This window comes from Polypterus senegalus, chromosome 6 (assembly GCF_016835505.1).
Source record: "Polypterus senegalus isolate Bchr_013 chromosome 6, ASM1683550v1, whole genome shotgun sequence".
NCBI lineage: Eukaryota > Metazoa > Chordata > Cladistia > Polypteriformes > Polypteridae > Polypterus > Polypterus senegalus.
This window is the reverse complement of record NC_053159.1, coordinates 62,219,932-62,242,117: the sequence shown is the minus strand read 5'-3', so window position 1 is coordinate 62,242,117 and position 22,186 is coordinate 62,219,932. Positions and strand designations below refer to the sequence as shown.

The 22,186-nt window shown below is 37.7% G+C and overlaps 1 protein-coding gene across 3 annotated transcripts in view; it reads left to right on the top strand.

The window, feature by feature from the left end:
• Window positions 1-22,149, top strand: part of wrap73 (WD repeat containing, antisense to TP73) — a 69,077-nt gene extending 46,928 nt beyond the window's left edge. For all 3 annotated transcript variants that reach the window (XM_039756097.1, XM_039756098.1, XM_039756099.1), the window contains 9 exons: window positions 12,792-12,864; window positions 13,940-14,043; window positions 14,270-14,356; window positions 16,978-17,112; window positions 17,292-17,369; window positions 17,760-17,865; window positions 19,600-19,725; window positions 21,004-21,195; window positions 21,765-22,149. In XM_039756097.1, the coding sequence (XP_039612031.1) occupies window positions 12,792-12,864; window positions 13,940-14,043; window positions 14,270-14,356; window positions 16,978-17,112; window positions 17,292-17,369; window positions 17,760-17,865; window positions 19,600-19,725; window positions 21,004-21,195; window positions 21,765-21,871 (1,008 nt within the window). In that variant the 3' untranslated portion in view covers window positions 21,872-22,149. The remainder of the gene's footprint in view (window positions 1-12,791; window positions 12,865-13,939; window positions 14,044-14,269; window positions 14,357-16,977; window positions 17,113-17,291; window positions 17,370-17,759; window positions 17,866-19,599; window positions 19,726-21,003; window positions 21,196-21,764) is intronic.
• Window positions 22,150-22,186: the final 37 nt, after the last annotated feature.

Below are 22,186 nucleotides of genomic sequence, written 5' to 3'. Positions count from 1 at the left end.
ATAGGAATACCATTTAGTCTGGATCACTTCATCCACAAACCCCACCTTAAAAAAAAAAAAATCCCCCCATCCTAGACACATTCACTAGTTAGTATTTGCTAACTATAATTGAATTTTGACAAGAGTTAGAAAAATACTGTGGGGCTTTACTACAGTACATTTACTTACTTTGATTTTATTTATTTATTTTGTTTAAATCAAAAAACATTCCATACATGCAAGTCAAGTTTAACAAAACTAGGTTTGCAACAAATTGACCTCCACCCATGAGAAAGAGAGCTAGGTCAGCAGAGTAGCACTTTAATAATAGTAAGAATATGTTTATTGAATAAAAATAGAATAGAAAAAGAGGGGAGAGAATCCACTTCCTCAATTTAAATGCTTATTCTAAAATGTTGTTTATCAGATCCTGCCAGTTTTTGAAAAATGTTTTGCACAGTCCCTATATTTAATAGGAATGGAACTCTGTATAGATAATACACACTGTACACTGAGTCATAACAGTTTCTGAATACATAAATAAGCATTGTTTGGTTTTCATGAAAAGAGGAATGATTATATGTCTTAAAAGTAAAAAATAGATTCTAAAACAAGTTCAAAAGAATGATGTGGTGCTAGGTATTGCACCAGTTAAGTGGTGGCCTATGGTTTCTCCCTCGAGGCACTATACATTACATGTCTAGGGTGGCAGCAGTCCATGGTTAACGTAGAATGTCTTGCATATCTGCTATTAAAGCAGTGCTTCTCAATTATTTTCTGTCATGCCCCCCCTAGGAAGAAGAAAACATCTCGCGCCCACTATAAATAGTATCATTTGTCTATAAAATTGTTATAAGTACACCTCTGCATAACACTGTATCCTTAACGTATAAGAGAATAAAAAAAGAAAGAAATATGGACCTTTACAACAAAGAATAGCTTTATTAAATGTAACAGAAAAGATTTAAAGTGCATTCTAAATTCAAAAAAAATTTAAAAAAGCATGTTCCCCGAGGTCAAACGCGCCCCTCTTGATGGAGCCCCACTATTTGAGAAACACTGTATTAAAGAGAGGTTTACGGCATGGTTGGCCAGGGAATGGTGTTGAGTTGTCTTGGGTATTGCCAGGGGATGGTAACCTGGGGTATATATCCAGTGCCCTGTTGAAAGAAGGACCAAAGGAGATATGGTAGTTTCTGTGCAATATTTGACAGAACTTTAGATTTTTCAACTATAGTACAGTATTGTTAAATTTTTGTTCTTGCTTGTAGGCTGTGCACTTCACCTTGCAGCAGTTTGTTTATCCAGACTGTAATGTTCATGCCATCTACAGTAGTTCAATATTGATTAGTATTTTATCCCTTTTGGATTCGTACTTTGTTTACATTAAGGGTAAGTGTCTGTTTAAAATGCTCTAATTATAATAGTTTTGTTGGGTTAGCTCAGTTTTTTGTGTAAATCCTGTAGGTCACTTTGAAATGGTTTACTCATGCTTGCACTGTTTGATCTCAGTAATACATTGAGTGGTGATTTTTAATGTTTTTGTATTATTTTACTTGAGTTTAAAGTAAATAAATAAGACATTTTCCTTAACTGTTGTTTCCATTAATCTCATTAGTAAGCCACAATTAATATCCTATTAATAAGGCCAAGTTAGATCAATAAGACTTTCACAAACACGTTTATAAAGAATGCAAAATATTGGCTAATTATTGTTATCATTAAAGTCCCAGAAAATATTGGGATATAACTTTTTGCCAATACCGCACACCCCTAGTGATATGTATAATAGACACTTCTCAGTCATTGTTTTGATCAAGAAACGATGCAATTTTCATATTATCTTTGCAGTATTAAGACACTGTATATACAAAACATTTATACACTAGAAATACAAGTTTACTAGCTAAGTCAGGTCTCAGTATAGCTCTATAAAAAGGCTGGAGCCAGGAATGCCAAATATTTCTTTCAAAGCTCTCCTACTGTTAAGACGTTTGCCTTGTGCATTTGCTATAATTCAAAAGCTTTTTTTTTTTTTGCTTTATGTCAGTGAAGATGGCTAGGAGCTCTTGAGCTGTATTTTGATGGGTTCTGATGTTTTAGCTTACCTAAAAATAACTTGACCAAAGGACCAAAAGCATGCTTGCAATAGTCAAGTACTCTGTCAGAGTCGGCCACATTGTGAACAGAATGGTACTGCTGTTAGAAGCTTTATGCCATGGATTGTATCATTTCCAGAAGAGAATTTAACATGGCTGATGTGAGCAAGTCTTTTACAAAAAATGACTTGAGTGGTGCCAATCCCTTGCAGTCAAAAGCCCTGATAGTCACTTAACTAACAAAGTTCTCTATTAGTTTGACTGACAATGAAGACTTCATTTTCATTGCACGTGCAATAAAGACAAGATCACAATTGGAAAAAATATCTGTTTCCTCTATCAGTAGAAAGTTTTATAATCAGTAAATTATGATTTAAGCAGCACAGTGTCTCCACAACAGAGTCTGCTTAGATAATGGACTTCTCTTTTTTCCCAACATCCACTGTAACACCCAGGGAAAAAATGTTAGCTTATTATTGTTACAGAGAGGGCACAGCAGTCATTAGGACCTTGTTCTGCATCTCGCATTTGTCATTTACTGTAGGCCCTTCATAATTTGACTTGAATGTGTTTAAAATTTAGTCATACCTGATTAACCTATTAATTTAATTCACAGTTTTATCTTGCCCCTCCCAATTTTTATGTATGGCTAACCAGTACAGTTTTTGCTGTTTTTCCATAAGAGTCTAAAAGTAAGTTAAGCCACCTTGTCCACTCTTCCACCCGACTCTTGTCCCCTCTGAAGGGAAGCGGCCCCTTTAAATAAGCACCCAGATGTGCTCCAAGTGTGTTCCTGGCAATCTCCTACCGACATGCCCCAATGTGGCGGAAGTGCCGGCTGTCTCCCCGGAAGCACTCCGGGTGTCCCTGTTCCCCTTCCCCAGCACTTCCTGGTGTGGCGGAAGTGCTGAGGTCCAGGGTCTTCCAGGTATTGGGGTCCCCCTGGCAGTAACCACGGGTCCCTACAGGGTACAGCTTCCTAGCTCTTTACCCGCGGCCCACAGGGCGGTCACCCCCTCCAGGTCTGGAGGAGGCATAAGCCCTCCTCCAGTCTTCTCGGGCATCCCGGGTGGGTACCACCCCATCCGGGTACCACAATAGCTTCAGTTTTATTTCCACTATATTTTTGCCTGAAAGTTTCAAGAATCAACGGTCAGATTGCACAGCTTGACTTAAAGATGGTTTTGGTGGGGGTTTAATTTTATATACAGTGCAGACAAAATTTTCTACTGAAAATTAATAATGCCTTCTGCATCATAGACATCTTCAATTTTTTTTCTATAGCTTTTTCTTAATGGATATATATTTTATTTGACAAAGTGGTAGAAACAGATATTGTTCATAGTACAGTATAGTAGTGCTTAGGGGACATACATGAAAGTGTCTTACTGATGGCTTACTAAAGACTGTAAAATAATGTGATAAGGTTTTTTTTTTTTATTTTATAAATAAGGAAGAAATTGCTGTTGGGGGCTGATGTAGGACATGTGAGTTTATTTTGCGGTGCTTCTCCTTGGTTCCTGGAGATTTGTACTAATTTGATCTTTACATCTGGATAGAATTTACATCAGCTGTAAACATAATGCTCAATTAGCTTATTTACAACGTATATTTGGTGGTATTGAAGTGCTGTTTCTTTCTCTGTTGCACTATTTGTTTACTGACCAGTCGGGAATCCAAGTCTGGTGAATTTGGTTTAAATGGGGTAGTAGAGTATTATTACCCATGTATACTGTAAGTCATAACTGTTATAACATCTTGGCTTTGCTTAATGCGTTTCATAACATCCAAATCATCATGTCCAGGAGTATAATTCTTTTATACATGAGACACCAGTCTCAGTTTTAATTGGTAGACCTAATCACAAGACATGGAATGCACAAGCAGACTTGAGCAAAAATACGCAAACAGCCTTTAGTTAAGAAAGTTTGCGGTGGGAACCTGTATCTACTGTGGCTCCTCAGTACAGAATCCAGGGGCCTCATTTATAAAAACTTTTGTATGTATTAGAGCAGGGGTGCCCACACTTTTTCGACTTGCGAGCTACTTTTAAAATGACCAGGTCGAAATGATCTACCTACATTAAAAATGATATGGAGTATACTTTTTACATAAAAAAAAAATATGTTGTACTTTGCATAACTGAATAACCTTTATGGCACAATAACAATTCAACACATTTATGGTCACTACAATATTTGGATTTAAAAATCTTCCTGTGGGAAAAGGGTGACTCGCATAAATAAGTAGAGCTGAATAATGCAGTGAAGGAGGTAGCACATTTCCTCATGTTTGGGTACATTTCCGCTGTGAGTTCCAAAACTGTCCAAAAGACCCAGACTTCAGTTGAATGTTATCCTGTAGTGTCAAAATCTCATCCTCCACTGTAGAAGAGTTTTAGGTGAAACAGTGTTGCAATTTTTGATGCGGGTGAATCACCCTCAACATCTTCCCTAAATGGATAGCACTTAAATGCAGCGATTAGCTCGAGTAAAGCTGAGTCTTGAAACCGTCTGTCAAAGTCTGACAGGCAATTTTCAATCTGCTCTGTGTGCTGTTAAGTTGCGCACACGCCTTCCATTGTGTCTCACTCTGACACAAGGTTTTGGAAGTTTCCCAAATAAAGACGCCGCAGCTTTAAGGACAGATGTTGCATTTTTCGTTTGAAAGTATTAACTGAGCTAATCATATTGACCATGGAGTTCTCTTTTCCTTGCAGCTGTAAATTAAGCTCATTCAACATGTTGGTCAGATTGGAAAAAAAAATGCCAAGTCTAGTGGCCATTGAGCATTATTAAGTTGCTTGTATTCTGCATGTTTAATGACAAGGAGAAACTCCTTTTTCTCTGGCCAGGGATCTTGAAATCTCAGCATGAATTTCTCCCTAGCCATCTGTCTCAACGAAGGCCTCTTTTTATCATCTCTCCATCTTGGAAGGACTTCTTATGCTTAATGATTAAGTGACTCACCCAGAACGATGCTTCGGTGTGTCTGCCTTTGCTTCTGAATTCAGCCAAGTGAAAAATGACGGCTGTCCAATTAATTGCAATTTTGTTCCCTCTCCTTTCTCTTTCTCAGATCGATTTTCGGAAGGGAGTCAGTTTCGTAGTTTTTATGAACAGTTTGAAAGTGCCTGTCTACATTTTCCTTCTTTGGAATAGCAATGATACACACGTGGACAAAATTGTTGGTACCCTTCAGTCAATGAAAGAAAAACTCAAAATGGTCACAGAAATAACTTTAATCTGACAAAAGTAATAATAAATAAAAATTCTATGAAATTTAACTAATGAAAGTCAGACATTGCTTTTCAACCATGCTTCAACAGAATTAATAAAAAAAAAAAAACTCATGAAACAGGCCTGGACAAAAATGATGGTACCCCTAGAAAAGACTGAAAATAATGTGACCAAAGGGACATGTTAATCCAAGATGTGTTCACTAATTAGCATCACAGGTGTCTACAATCTTGTAATCAGTCAGTGGACCTATATATAGGGCTCCAGGTAGTCACTGTGTTGTTTGGTGACATGGTGTGTACCACACTCAATATGGACCAGAGGAAGCAAAGGAAAGAGTTGTCTCAGGAGATTAGAAAGAAAATTATAGACAAGCATGTCAAAGGTAAAGGCTATAAGACCATCTCGAAGCAGCTTGATGTTCCTGTGACTACAGTTGCACATATTATTCAGAAATTTAAGATCCATGGGACTGTAGCCAACCTCCCTGGACGTGGCCGCAGGAGGAAAATTGATGACAAATCAAAGAGATGGATAATTACGAATGGTAACAAAAGAGCCCAGAAAAACTTCTAAAGAGATCCAAGGTGAACTTCAAGCTCAAGGAACATCAGTGTCAGATCGCACCATCCGTCGTTGTTTGAGCCAAAGTGGACTTCATGGGAGACGACCAAGGAGGACACCATTGTTGAAAACAAATCATAAAAAAGCCAGACTGGAATTTGCCAAACTACATGTGGACAAGCCACAAAGATTCTGGGAGAATGTCCTATGGACAGATGAGACAAAATTGAACTTTTGCCAAGGCACATCAGCTCTATGTTCACAAACGGAAAAATGAAGCATATCAAGAAAAGAACACTGTCCCTTCTGTGAAACATGGAGGAGGCTCTGTTATGTTCTGGGGCTGCTTTGCTGCATCTGGCACAGGGTGTCTTGAATCTGTGCAGGGTACAATGAAATCTCAAGACTATCAAGGGATTCTAGAGAGAAATGTGCGGGCCAGTGTTAGAAAGCTTGGTCTCAGTCGCAGGTCATGGGTCTTGCAACAGGACAATGACCCAAAACACACAGCTAAAACACCCAAGAATGGCTAAGAGGAAAACATTGGACTATTCTAAAGTGGCCTTCTATGAGCCCTGACCTCAATCCTATTGAGCATCTTTGGAAAGAGCTGAAACATGCCATCTGGAAAAGGCACCCTTCAAACCTGAGACAACTGGAGCAGTTTGCTCATGAGGAGTGGGCCAAAATACCTGCTGAGAAGTGCAGAAGTCTCATTGACAGTTACAGGAATCGTTTGATTGCAGTGATTGCCTCAAAAGGTTGTGCAACAAAATATTAAGTTAGGGGTACCATCATTTTTGTCCAGGCCTGTTTCATGAGTTTATTTTTTTAAATAATTCTGTTGAAGCATGGTTGAAAATCAGTGTCTGACTTTCATTGGTTAAATTTCATAGAATTTTTATTTATTATTACTTTTGTCAGATTAAAGTTATTTCTGTGACCATTTTGAGTTTTTCTTTCATTGACTGAAGGGTACCAACAATTTTGTCCACGTGTGTAGATTGATAGATCAGACAAACGCACTTAGATTGTAACATTGTGAGAAAAAAATCCTCTTCCAATTCCACATCCAGCCCATACCCTCCCCAAACAATTTTTTTTTAAATGCCTTCTTTAGTCGATATAAATTGGAAGGCTAACTAGATCACAGCCGGAGTTTTGCAGTAGCTCGTGCGTTTGATCGTGTGTGCGGGATGACCAGTGTGTTAGAAGAGAAGAGATCTCAGACTGGCCACCCTGTATGTCAATCAAGTGGCAAATGCCATAGGGAGGATATATGATAGACTAACGTTTAAATTTTTTTTTTTGAATGCAGCGTGATCTACCTGCACTACCTTTCCGATCAACGCATTGGGCACGCCTGTATTAGAGTGTGAAAATATGTGCATTTCTACTAAATTTACCTTTTATAAATCACAATCATTTTGTAAATGTGTGTACATTAACATGCATCGAATGCTGCTCTGAAACATCCATAAATGGAGCATAGTAATTAACTTCATATACTATATATGCAATAATGATACTTCAGAACTTCATTGGCTTGTACAGCAGCCTCCTACCTAACTCATTGAGACCCCGCCACCTGCTTTCAAGAATATCTGGTGGTGCTCATCAACTGAGAGCACAAGATCATGCTCATAGATCATAGCACCTCTCCTCTGCATTGTAAGGGGTCAGGGAGAGGCCTAAGATGTCAGCATCTGAGCTGGTAGATGCTATTACTTGATTGCTATTACAATGAATAGTGCTAGCCATATGAAAAAGTGAGGCTTCAGCCAATTATCTTACAAATAAGCCAACCACAATGTACAGTAATATGTCTGTTAAAGCTACTTTCCCTTAAATGAATCATGGGTTGACTGTGGCCAATGAGCCACAATGTTTGTCAGTCTCATCATGGCCTCACAGATTTCTTGTGCATTAATGTAATGTCACTACATTTGGTTAACAAAAGCAGCTTAATTCTCTATAGTTACGCTTATTCTCATAGAAATGTAATAAAGTTCTCTAATTATGTGAAAATCGGACAATGCTGCAGATTGCTTTATTAAGTTGGCACGAGCAAGTTGTGGTTTATGTATGGACACCCATGTCATACAAAAACTAGTGCCTCACTGGTTGATTAATGGCTTCCAGCAGAGCAGGCATGATGGGGTGAAGCTTGGCTGACATATTCCTGACCTGTCAGTTCCTTGAGAAGAGGTAATGGGTAGGCAATATAAACTGATGAAAAAACAAAAATGTTCTTCAATGCAAATATGCAGCAGTGGCCATCTTAAAATGTACCTAAAATACAGTCTGTACATCATATTCATCACATTTGAGATGTAATATGTTTGCCAAATCGATGCATATTATATCAGTGGCTTGGTGGTATTTATTACTATGCGTTTGAGTAATCATTAAGCTGGTTTGGCTGCATTTCCCTACTTGACCAAGGGAGTTGTAATTTCCTACGTTCTCCTAAATGTTGTATATGCATGGGTCATCCCCTCATCAAGTTTTCTTTTATACATCCTGTTGTTTGTGGGAAATTGCATACACACATTACAAGTATCGTTTTGTGTGTATGCAAGGTTTATAATTGAGGCACCTGGGGCCTCATGTATAATGGCGTGCACAGAATTCACATTAAAACATGGCATACAGACAAAAACAGAAATGTGTGTATACATAAAAAAAAATCCAGAGGCATAAATCTGTGCGTACACCAACTTCCATGTTCTTCTGCTACATAAATCTTGGTCAGTGTGAAATGTAACACACATTATGTAAATGTAACACACGCCTGCCTCCCCAACCGACTTCTCCCAGAATTACACATTTGAATATGCAAATAAATATAAATAGCCCCTTAATTTCAGCTTTCTGTGAAAAGACAACGGCAAAAGCACGGGGGGTGAAGAATTTCAGTGAATACCTAGTGGAGGCAAGGAAAAACATACTATTTGTTGGTTTATGAAGTGGTATAAACAACAAACGGAAGCTGATCGAGTGACATAAGAGTGGTGGAGAAACTTGAAAGTTCAAGTTCAGAAAGTCACACAGTGCCCAAAACAAAAAAGGAGTGGCCAGATATCAAAGTCGCTGTGAAAAGGCGAGTTAGCCCACTGTCTGAGTATCATAAGAAAGAGTATTGGGGAACTGAGAAAAGGAAAAAAGTTTGAAATGTCAACTTTAATCTCGAAATTTCCACTTTAATCATGTAGTTTATTTTGTTGTTAAAGCAGAATGTCATAAACTTCAAATCTCAAATCCCATTGTAACTAAAGTAGCACGTTAATTCTGTTCTATTCTGTGTGTTGTTCTGTGTGTGAATCACTACATGCTTCTTAACAGGCTTTCTCTTACGCCTTCAGGACACCGAATACATTACATTCATGATATTACAGCTCTCTTAACAATTTAAATACTAAGATGTATACTTGATATTTTCATGATGATAGGAATTAAAGCATGTATTAAACATGGGGGCATGGTGGCGGAGTGGTAGTGACAAGCTGGTGCCCAGTCCGGAGATTGTTCCTGCCTCCCGCAAGATGCTTGCTGCACCATGCGCAACCTTCGATGAAATAATTTATAAAGCAGTACTGCCTCTTTCAAACATACTAACTCCCAATTTCTGTCCGTCCTTTTCTTTCTCCAAGTAAACAATCGCCACACAATAAGCTCTGTAATAAATGTCAAGCCATTTGTAAGCTTGGAATGCCGATTCTTCAGAACTTTTAAGGAACATTGAAATATCTTCATAGTAAGAATGTTTAATTATTCCATCCATCTATCCATCCAGGGCCGCACCAGTCCCAGGAAGCATACAGTGCGAAGCAGGAACAATCCCTGAATGGGGCGCCAGTTCATCTCTACCACTGCGCAACTTTGCCCAGACATTTATTAACAGTAAACATTATTTAAATGAAGTTAAAAATTTATCTGTATAGTGTAATATAAATACTTTACTGCATTTCATCTTAAAAATTATATCAAGAGCTCCAAGAAGATAGCGCTTGGAAATCTGAATCGACTTAGAAGCGAGACATTATCATATGTAAATACACGCTTTCTTCTGTTGAATTGAACTTAAGTTCCTTTATTGTTATCGTATGGTACAATGAGATTCAATGTACAAATCCTTCATAAACTTATTTTCCTATAAAATGATAAAATAATAATACGTTAAAAAAAAAAAACCTTCAATATGAAAATGTAAGTGCAATATACATGTACATATAGTTCAGATAGTGGAAAAGGTTCATAAAGTAGCTCAGGTTGTGCAATATTACGACTGTAGTGCATGTTTAATGTGAGGTAATGTACTTATAAGTACAAACAGTTTTACCAGGAGCACTTGATAGAATGATTGAGTGCATTTAGAGTTCTTGGGATGAAAGTGTTTCTGAACTGCTCCGTCCCTACAGGAAAGGCTCTCAAGTGTTGGCCATATGGAAGCCATTCAAGTAGACTGTGCGCACAGCGTGTGCTAGATGCTGTAGGCCAGCAATCCTCTTTCTATTCAGCCATATCCATACAGCAATCTTCTGTTTGACCTTCAAACCAGGAATTCACAGCTGTCTTGACGTCTTCATCACTTGAAAACCATTGTCCATGGAGAGATTTCCTCAAAACACGGAAGAGGAAATAATCCTAGTTCCTGAGGGAGCTAGGTCAGGACTGTAGGGTGGGTGGTTCAGCTGCTGGAACCCACATTCTTTAATAGAAGCCTATGTATGATTGACGTGACATGTTAACTGGCATATTGTCGTGAAGAAGCAGCATGCCTGCCGTGAGTTTTCCTCATCTTTTCTCCTTGATTGACTCCTTCAAAGCGATCATTGTGTTGACGTAACTCTCCCCGGTTATGGTTGTCTTGTGTGGCATGAACTCCAGAAGCAAAAGTCCTTAAATATCCCAGAAGATAGCTGCCATGACTTTTCCTGCAGATTTTTTCTGTCTTGATCTTTTTTTGGGGTGGAAGGTGACTTGTGCTTTCACTGCATTGACTCCATTTTGGATTTAGGGTCTCTGTGATATACCAGAGTCTCATCTCCAGTCGTTAAATGGTGGTCTTCACAGGGCATCTTCAAGTTCTCCTGACAGCACTGCCAAGATACCCATTTCTTCAGCTATTCGGGAAACCTTAATTCGTCTGACAAAATTAAATCCTCAACTTTCTTCCACAGGCTGTCCCGTGTGAGGGTCATCTTCAATGGACTCTCTACCCCACTTAAACTGCTTAATCCAAAATTTTACTTTGTAGGATGATGGGGCAGACTCGCCATAAACTGCAGTGATGCATTGATGGATCATCTTTGGCTTATTCCCTTCTTTTGTGAGAAATTTTATCAGTGAATGTTTTTTTTTTACTTGATTCACACAAGGGCTCTCCTGACATCCTGTCTCTTGGAATGTGAGACTCGCACTGAGCCATAACCTTGCATGAGTAACCTTGAGACGGGTCACAACGTGCCTAGACTTGTTTCAACATGCTTGCTACCTTCTTTCATACTCGGATAAATTATTGAACACCCCTTGTATTTGCACAGAATAAACAAATCTTGTGAAACCAATGAGCATTGTTAAAGTTACTCATTCCTCAAATGTTTACTTTAATCAGTGTTGTGATCACTCAGAAAAGATTACCTTTGATTGCACTGGCCCTGCCATTTTAAGTGTTTTGTTTGCTTCCTTCTGGATGTGCACAAATATCGAAAGCTCCTCCTTCAGGTTTAGCAGGTGTCTTTTAAATCATCAGGTTGTTGCTTTCACGGCATATAACTATATTCAGCATTTTCATTCATTTCATTATGTCTTTTTTTTGTGTACAGCTGTGTGTAGGTGAATGTTTCTCACACGGGCAATTGCAAAATCAGTACACATTTTAATACTTGTAAACAGTAAAATATAAATAAGCAGATATAAATTACGACCACAAGTAATGAAAGTGATGTTGAAGCAGTGTTATTTTTTTTTTTTATAGATTATGTGAAAGTGCATCTAAAACATTAACCTGCTGCATTTAGGAAAATGTGTAAAGTAGGATAACACCAGTAGCAAGTGAACTTTGCCCAGAAGTATGAAAAACTATATCTTAATCTTAAGACCTCTTAAATTGTACAGTAGAATTCCCTTAATCTGTTCTAGCCACGTGGTGATATAAAGCATAACATTTACAGATGTGAATCTGATTTGTGTCACAGAGGTCTAGCAATTGCTGTTTGAAGAAACTGGGGACAGTGCCATTGAATAATGATTTACTGTGTCTGCCCACTATTGGTTGTGTGACTCCTCCTCATACTTGGTGCACCTGACTCTAAAGAAAATGAAATAGGTTTTATTTTGGAAGTCAGATACAAGATCTCCTGCTTTGAGGTCAATTTGTTTATGTGGTTATCATTAAAAAGGTAGATATGACAACTAGATTCGGAAACTGGGTACTCAATCCGTAACCTAATGTAATCTAGTTTAGTATTAAAGAATTTGCTATTGATGCATAGTGGAATTATGTCAGTAGTTTCAGATTTTGTATTTCATATTGTCTAGTTAGATGATGTTCTAAATAGAGCTCCAAGGTTATTAATATTTACTTCTGCTAATGTGGCAAAATAGCCAGTGTGTCATTTATATATATCATTGTATTTAAGATTCATAGCTAGCAAAAGGAAACCGATTTATGTAAAATAAGAAATTTAATACAATGTTTTGTTGATGTATGTAGGCTAAAATTCAATTAAGTAATTTGTTTATGAATGGAAGACTATGAGTTTGGGCGGGGAGACGAGCTCTGGAACTTTGCTGTTACCTGCACATCAACATCATGTAAACTTATTTGATTTTCACAGTGTCTCCTATTTGTCTGCATATTTACTACTCACCAAATTAAATGATTTTGTTTCTCTTTTTGTAACAGCTGCGAATCACTGTCTGGTCTTTGTGCACCAAGTCAGTATCTTATATAAAGTATCCCAAAGCCTGTCATCAAGGTAAGTATTTGTGAGTAGGCATCTTTCCATATATTGTAGTTTGCAGTTGGGTGGGATGTACCAATAGACATCAGTATCTTTGTGATGACTTGGTGGTGTAAAGTGTTTACGGCATATAGCAACCTCGCAGCAATTAGTAATTGAAACTATTTTCACTAGCTTCATTGTGTTTCAAAATTAATTTAGTCTGCTTTTAAAAATATGTTAACATTAGTAGCCTATACCTTTATATTACATATATAGGATTTCCATAAACTACAGTATGTAAATATATGAATACAGCTTCATAATAAAAATCTTCATTGAGTTGCTGTACCAACTTTTATTTTCAGCTGTACCAGGAACGTAGCTGTGGCAGTACTGATTAAAGACCAGTTACTTGAGTTTAACTTTTAGTTATTTAAGTTTTTCTTCAAATAACACTCACTATTTTTTTGTGCATTGAAAGGCTTTAATTAAAACCATTTTTTTTGGGCAGCACGGTGGCGCAGTGGTAGACTTGGGTTCGCTTCCCGGGTCCTTCCTGCGTGGAGTTTGCATGTTCTCTCCGTGTCTGCGTGGGTTTCCTCCGGGTACTCCGAATTCCTCCCACAGTCCAAAGACATGAAGGTTAGGTGCATTGGCGATTCTAAATTGTCCCTGGTGTGTGGGTGGGTGTGCCCTGATTTGGGCTGGCACCCTGCCCGGGATTTGTTTAAAAAAAAAAAAAAAAATTTTTTTCTTTTTGACTAGCTTTTTTTTAATGTTTTGCTCATTATTGGTCTGGTTTTATTACTTTTTATTTAAATTGTCAAGATCTTGGAAATTAGCTTTTGAATAAGATTTACTTTATCCACAGCAATATCCTCATTTATCCTTGTTTACTTTGATATTTAGCAATTTACTTTACCCTCATTTACTTTATCCATAGCAGTATTTCTTCAATAACTGTCTTACTTCTTTGAAAGAATCTCCCACTTATTATAGCATTTCGTTTATAATCCAGCAGAAAGGAAAATTGCAAACATAACCAGTAACAGTGCTAGGATGAAATAATGAATAGTGAATATTTTGCTGTATTTTATTTGGATTTTAGGAATTGACTTCACCAAAGACGGGCGCTATCTTGCACTAGCGGAGAGACGAGACTGTAAGGATTATATCAGTATCTTTGTTTGCAGTGATTGGCAGCTCCTAAGAGTAAGTGGCATTTGTGCTCTTCCTTGACCCCAGCCTTTGGAAATGCTGTTGGCATTCTCCTTCATTATAAGAATGATTAATATGAATGACTCCTACAGTCCATTTGGATTACAGGTCCCTGTTTAAAGTGCCAAAAGGCTGACTTTTGCTCCAATCTCTTACCATTTCCTGTTTCCAGTTCACATGCTAAATTAAAGAGTATTAACTCTGTCATTTTTAAATGCAGCACTTTGAGACTGAGACACAGGACCTGACTGGAATTGAGTGGTCACCAAATGGTTGTGTGTTGGCAGTTTGGGATACCTGTTTAGAGGTAAGGTGGCGTTGCCGGCAGCATTGCGCACCCACTTATATATTTTATATATACATTCTTTATATATATATATATATTTTTTTTTTTTTAATGGAAGTGAAGGTCTTTGATTTGGTTTGCATATTTGTAGCCCATAAAGGGAAAAAATAAATCACGTATCTTGGAAAAGTGTTTTATTCCTAAGCTTTCAACAACCTACCAGATGTCATAATCGGAGGAAAATGATTACACATACAGGACTCAAAGGCAATATATAGCAAATAAGGGTGTGGGGGTGCAAGGGGAGTGGTGAAACAATAAGTTGGGGTCAGGAGGATGTTGGTCATAAAGTCATTTTTTTATTATTTAGATACTCTTATTTTTAAGCCTGTATATTCTAGGTTCATGTCCAAATGTCTGTTAATGGTGTTTCCATTTGAGAGCCATGACTCGACCTCCAGCTCTCTGGCACTGTTAGTATTAGCCTTGAATCTTACTTGCACCTTGTCCCCATCAAACATGTGTCCTGTTGAATGTGTATAGAAACTTGTAGCAGAGATCGTGGGTCCTTCCTTCATCACAATACTGTTGGTGCCTGTTGCTGTAAAGAATCCTCACAACATGTTGCTGCCACCACCACATTTTATGGTGGGGGATGTTGTTACCTGGCTGAGGTGTAGAGTTAGGCTTATGTCACACATAAACTACTTAGTTTTCAAGCCATAAGGTTCCACTTTACAAGTCTCATCAGACCACAAGACTTTGCTACATCTCTGCAGTATCTTCCAAGTGACATTCATTACAGGCAAGGACATTTTTCCCCCAGTCTGGTCCTTTTTCCTTGCTGACTTCTGCAACTCAGTTGGAGTGAAGTTAACATCACAGTAGCTTGTCTGACAAATGTTATTCTTGTTCAGTGATTCGAGTTTAAAGTGTTGTTGAAGTGTTGCTGCAGTTTATCATTTTTTCCACTTATGTATGAAGGATAGCACTGAACTTTGAGGTATGTTCAGTGACTTGAAAAGTCTTGTGCTGTTCCCCACACGGTAAAAAATATTTTTATGATAAAAAACTGGCAGTTGGGTTGCTAGAATTTTACCATAATAAATAAGGTGACAATATTTTTACGTGTACAGTATAACTTTGTATTAAATAATTGTTTTTTCTTTACGAGACATTCCAACAGAAGGGTATGTTTAACCATAAACAGAAATCCATGCACTGTAATAAATATGCCAAATAAACCATTAGAAAGTAGTGTCAGGATCAAACCTCAGTACACAGTTTAAATCAGTAAAGTAACAACAACCAATACCAAACATGTATCATTTAATTAAACACATTGAAAACAATTCAATGTTTAAGGAAGTTACGGGTATTATCTGGTGGAGTAGTAAAGTTTGCATTTGTGGTGTATGGGGTCCTACAGGTGTGCCAGCTTATCGAATACAACCCACCATTAATCATCTTCCATAACCTCAAAAAAACTTTCAGCACGCAGGGAAAAAGAAATCTGCTAACTTTTACATTTTTTCCCTTCCTGTTCAAAGGTATGCGGTTCATCAGGAACAATATGGTAAAAGGGGGCGTGTCCTTATGCAAATAGCGTAACTTCGGCTTTACTGTTTTACATCTTACAGTTGTTTACCTTGGCTATTTAACAGTTTTACACTGTACTTAGTAGATGAGCTGGAAAAATCCTTAACCCTGATATATTGCAAGTTCAGAGTCTGAAAGGACTGATTTGAGGTCATTTATGTTAGGTAGGATGCCTAGAGGGGTCTGGGTGGTCTCGTGGCCTGGAACCCCTGCAGATTTTATTTTTTTCTCCAGCTGTCTGGAGTTTTTTGTTTTTTCTGTACTACCTTGCCTTCGGACCTTACTTTTATTCTATGTTAGTTAATGCTCCCTAATTTTAATTCTTATTATTTTTGCCTTTTTTCTCTTTCTTCATCATGTAAAACACTTTGAGCTACATTGTTTGTATGAAAATGTGGTATATAAATAAATGTTGTTGAAACAGTAAAATGTGAAATAGTTTTGGGTGCTGAATACTTTTTAAACTAACAATAATACATAAACAAAATAAATGTATCCCATCTCGTGCAATCACACTGTGTACCATATGAAGCACTGGATGCAATAAACAAGATGGGGAAAGGATGCCAGTCCCAGGATATACTTTACAGTGATGAGTCAAATTTACAATAGATTTCATATGAATACTTAAATGTTTTCCTCCGATAAAGTTGTGCGTCATCTCTCTGTCTCCTGCTCTTATAAGTGGGAGCACAGTAGCACCCCCATGATTCCACCTTCTCACATGTTACAACAAATGTTATGTGAATGGATGAAGTATTTGGATACCTTTTTTTTTTTATCACTTTAGAATATGGGAATACAAAGTTATTGAAATTCTCATCCTAAAAAAAAAAACAAAAAATACTTTCCACTTCTGTAGTTCAAATTCCACACACCAGTCATAAACCTTACACTACCTGTGGGACCCTGGGCATCTTTGCATCCATACCAGTGAGGCTATAGGAATGGGCAAAACTCTAGTACTTTACACCAGGACAGTACATGGGAGCGGGCCTCACTGATCACTTTTTTTTTTTCCCCCCTTTCCTCGTCCCTCCCAGTATAAGGTGCTGTTCTACTCGCTAGATGGCCGCCTGTTGTCCATTTTCAGTGCCTATGAATGGTGTCTTGGTGTCAAGTCTATCACGTGGAGTCCCAGTAGCCAGTTTCTAGCAGTTGGCAGTTATGATGAGAAGGTACTTATGTATTTTCTTTACCCTACTTGTGAATTATAATATATAATAATTATAATAGACTCAATATGTTTAAACCAAACTACTTCATTTGAAGATGAACGTTAAAAATACTTTAATTGCATTTTATTTTGCTGTTTGCTAGTGGTTTATGTAATTTCTAAGTCAGTCTATTCACTTAGGTGCGCATTCTAAACCATATTACATGGAAACAGATTACGGAGCTGGAACATCCCTCGACCATCAGCAACCCCAAAATAGTAAGTAAAGAATGTCATGTGATCTTGTTAAGTTTTCCTCATAATTATTCTTGTTACAAGTTCTTCAGTCACCTCCTTTTAGGCGTCCCTCCCAATTTAAAAATTGCTGGAGTGATTTAAAGTGGGACACATGAAAACATTCAAAAGATAATTAAAATTGTGTCAGGGAGACTTTATCCAAGGAGAAGACCATCAAATATAAAAGCGTTTAGGAAAATTGCCGATGTGGTCATACCAAAAGTAGCAAACAGCAGTAAGAACAGGATGGTCTGTTTGGGGATGTCTGTAAACAAAAGGGATTTGTAGATTTTGTGTGCTAAATGACAAGAGCCACTGGAACGGGAAATGAGGCAAAATTAATAAACTGATTGGCATTTTGCTTAATTTAAGGTATTCTACCGTGAAGTAGAAAGGCGGCCTGTGATTAGCAATGATGACCTTTCTGCCCACCACAGTTTAACTACAGGGAGCTCTCTGTTTAGTACACAGAGTAAATGTGAGTACCTGAATATACAGATATTTAACTAGTGTATATATCTTTCTCATTTAAGTTCTGAACAGTAAACTCAGTGTTACAATTTGTATTTATTCAAATTAACAAATTAATTTACTTGTATGTAATTTTTCACCCTTTTAACACTCATTTTTCACTTGGAAAACAACATGTATACTCTCGAGATTTAATACAGCCACCTACGCTGATTGGGATCCATACATTAGATATGGGTGCTTTATTTGGCTTTGCAGTAAATTTTAGTTTTTACTTCCCAACTCCCCACCATTAATCTGCAGGCTTTTTATGGAAGAGCCAAAAAGCTTAGCAGATAACGAAAACCAATGGTAGGCTATAAATGCGTTTTATTATTTTTTTCTTTTTATGGAAACATTGATACATAATAATTCACTCCTCATAATAAATGTAGTCAAAGAGCAGAATGAATGCTCAGTTTCTTATTCGGACACAGAGTAAAGCACGTCCATACTATATGCTGTTTCCCTCTTACATGCAGCATCCCCATACTGTTACATTGAATTTTTAAAACACAAACACGTAAGAAGACTCTGCTGGGCGCAATTATGGCTGATATGTCGTATGTACGGACATCAAAACCCAAGTAATGGAGTGTTTTTTTTCTGCTCTTCGTCTGTTCTAAATTTATAATTGGTACAAACCCTTTTATATTTCATCAATTAATAAATAGATGTTGGAAGAATTGGCTCATAAAGTAATTAAAGGGAACATTTACTGTTTGAGATGCAATGGCTTGTATAACAGCAGGATTTGAGTTTCTAACTCAAATGATGTTTAAGCTTTGATTTTCAATAATTTGTTTTTTCTCCAAAATATTCTGAAGTAGCCTAAAATACTACATACCGGTATATATCTCATCAATTTAATGTGTTCTTAACAGTGTATTAAACATTCCCAAAATGTTTGTTTTTTGGTTTAAATAAATCAATGGTTATCATAAAGAAAAAAAGCCTTGCTGTTTACACACAGAAGGGAGAAGCCAGCATTATTATTATTGGTGTTCAAGATAAGAAATTGGAAGAATAGCAGAAAATATTTCAGTGGCAGAAAAATAAATACTAGCTTTGGAAAACACTGAACTTTGTGAAGGATTGCAGATTTTTTTTTTTTTAATGGTTATTCAGGTCTTGAATGTTCTGGTCAGTATGGAGCAATTCAGACATAACCTTGCCTGGGGTCCACAGCAGCGAGCTCTCATTGTAAGAAATGTTTGACTTTTTTTTTAATTTAATTTTTTTTTTTTTCAAATGAGTATAATTCAGGGGACGATGCAAATGGAACTCCTAACCTAATAGCACTGAACAGCTGCACAATGGCTGGCTGTTGTGTTTTGGTTTTGCTGTTACACACCATTGAAGGACAGGCACCCTATCACTCGCCTTTTGGGTCATTTTAGAGTTGAAGTTAAACTAGCCCAACAAGGGAGGAGGAGATTGTGTCGATCCTGCAGAGACAGTGCACCAGCATGGTTCAAAATTTTAAACTTTGGAGTCATCAGTTTTCAGCTCTAAAGCTAAAAAATACATTCTTACAGCTTTATTATACTGTATGTGCTTTGATGGGAATGATCTTTTAACCTAAACAATTTCTCCGGCTACATGGTTCCTGGTTAAGCTGCTTGTAATTTTGTGGTTGTAAATGAATTTAATATTTGCAGTATCTAATATGTTGTTTTTTTTTTTTTTTTAATATATAAAGATGAAGTCTCTTCATTGCCAGCACAAGTTCCTGTGATCAGGCCAGATCCAGACAGACCAAATCCCAAGATTGGAATTTCAGTAATGGCCTTCAGTTCTAATAGCCGCTACCTGGCGACCAAGAATGGTATTGTATCTACCTGAAAATTAACTTTGTGTCTTCCAAGTTTCTCCTCTTAAGCTTACTACAAAAATGTGCCACTGCTACAAAGATGGATGGAAATTGTCTATAAACATTCTCTTGCGATATTTAAGGTGTTAAGATTAAACCTGTAGTATTCTGTAAGGCTGGCACAGTCTCCTATATCAACTCTCTGAGAGGGCTGCATGCATAGCTCCAGGCTTTTGTGGGAATTCACTTAATTACTTTTTTATTATTTATTTTCCAAGAAAATTAGATCTCTTTCATATTGCTTTTGGTCCACAAGGAACAGTTTTTCTGTTTTAGACTGATAACGTTGGGGGAAGTTGGGAGTGGAGTAACAGGAGGCTTGAATGCCTCAGGGATGTGAAGTCCACTTTTCCAAAACTCCTGAGAACACAGCTGTAAGAGACGTGTCCAGGTAGGGAACATTCCAAAACTGCTACTCAAGGTGCCCAGGAGCTGCTTAGTGGACACTGTACTGACTTCTGTAGGGACGTGGGAACTACCATGCAATCTGCTTAAAAGCTTAAGTTAAGAGACTACAGTTAAGTTTACAGAGAACAGAGCTGGGAAGGTCCAGACATTTCAAGTACTTCAGGATCTGTCCGTCTCCTGTATCCTTAGTCTTGAACACTGGAATGGTAGAAGTGGTGCAAGTTAAGCAAGCTTTACACGTGGTGGTGGTGGGTGGGAAATAAAAGCCCACGAGTCCAACCCTTCATCTTTTGCCTGTGAGCATAATGCTGCATAATTTCTGCAGTATTACAGGAGGAGCTCTGCTGCTCTGGAGTGGGTGAAGCTATTTGGGAAGAGTGGGCACCTAGTTAGGATGCTCCCGTGGTACATTAAGTGAAATATGTAAGAGCTTTTATGCCCTGGGAGCAGGCCCATTAGAGATTTCCAGGAAAAATCTGGTCAGCTTGGCTCAGCCTTGTAACACTATGACCTTCGCCTGGATAAGTGGATGAAAAATGACATGAGCTCATTCAGTGTTTTGTATGTTTTGGCACAAAGAATAGAAATGCTGTGAATACAACAAGGCAGTGAGCCGCCAAGAACCTCTTCACCTGTGTTTGGTGTCTCCGTTCTGAATTCACATACATCTCATAGCATGTCTAGTCATTGAGATTGAAACATGAATGAGAAGAGATTGATAGCTACCATTCAGATATTTAGTTATCCGGTAATGTTATGAAGATATGATGATGTACTGAATAATAACACTACCTCTGTCCTTTTTTGTCCTTTCTTTATCAATAGATAACATGCCCAACAACGTCTGGATATGGGATGTGCAGAAGTTAAAGCTGTTTGTGGTACTTGAGCATGTGGCTGCCGTGCGCTGCTTTCAGTGGGACCCTTGCCAACCCAGGCTAGCACTTTGTACTGGAAAAAATAAGGTGTACATGTGGTCCCCATCAGGTTGTGCTTGTGTGCAGGTGCCCATTGCAGGTATGCAGATTTTATTTAGGGAAATGCAAATGCCAATATGGACTTTTCTGTGAGTAAATTAGTAAGAGATGCACCAGGAGCTGCTCTGTGTAGCTCTCCTAAGTAAACAAGGTAAGTGTTCTTCAATGGCAAAAGGACACCAAACCACATGAGGTTCAAAGATGGGTAGAGTAATCCTAATAGTTACTGGAAACATATAGAGGCAGCAGTTGGTCCTTGCATGGACAGAAGCTACTTCCCCATTATTGCTGCCATTGACAATGAGAACATGTTTGTTTTAACAAAAAGGAATCTTGCTCATTCTCCAAAGCATAACGTCACCTGTATTATTTGTATTTAATGTGTACACATATATTCCTGTATTAGTTTTAGTCCACAAATCCAAGAACAGCTCACTCCCTTTTTTGCAATTACTATGATGGATTTGGAGATGAGATGTTCACCAAAAACACAATGACTAGAGTTGTTCATTACCTTAATTGTATAAACTGTGGTACAGTGGAGCTTATGGCCATTTTGAAGTGCACTTCTGTAAATGCCCTTTTTTCTCTCCCCCGACCCCACCACAGGTCATTTCCAGGTACTTTCGCTCAGCTGGCACACAAGCGGTCAGTCCCTAATTTTGCTGAGCAAGGACCAGCTGTGTGTGTGTTACTTGGAGAACAAAGATAGTTGAAAAGCTAACCAACTACACAATAAATCAAGAAAAAAAGAACATTTCACGACTTTCAGAAAAACTTTGAACAAAAGGAATGTCTCACCTGTACCACAATGAAAGCATAAGTTAGAACTGCTCCACTGCTTTGGATGGCAGCTGTGATGTAATTGGTTATAAAGTGACTGACTTTACCATTAACTGTAAATAGTGTACAAACTACCTACTTATTTACTGACTTATGAATGTAAATATATACTATGATATTTTTATAAAATAAACTTGCACTTTGACTAGAATGTGAATCTTCTGAGAAGTTCTATACTTTTGCACAAT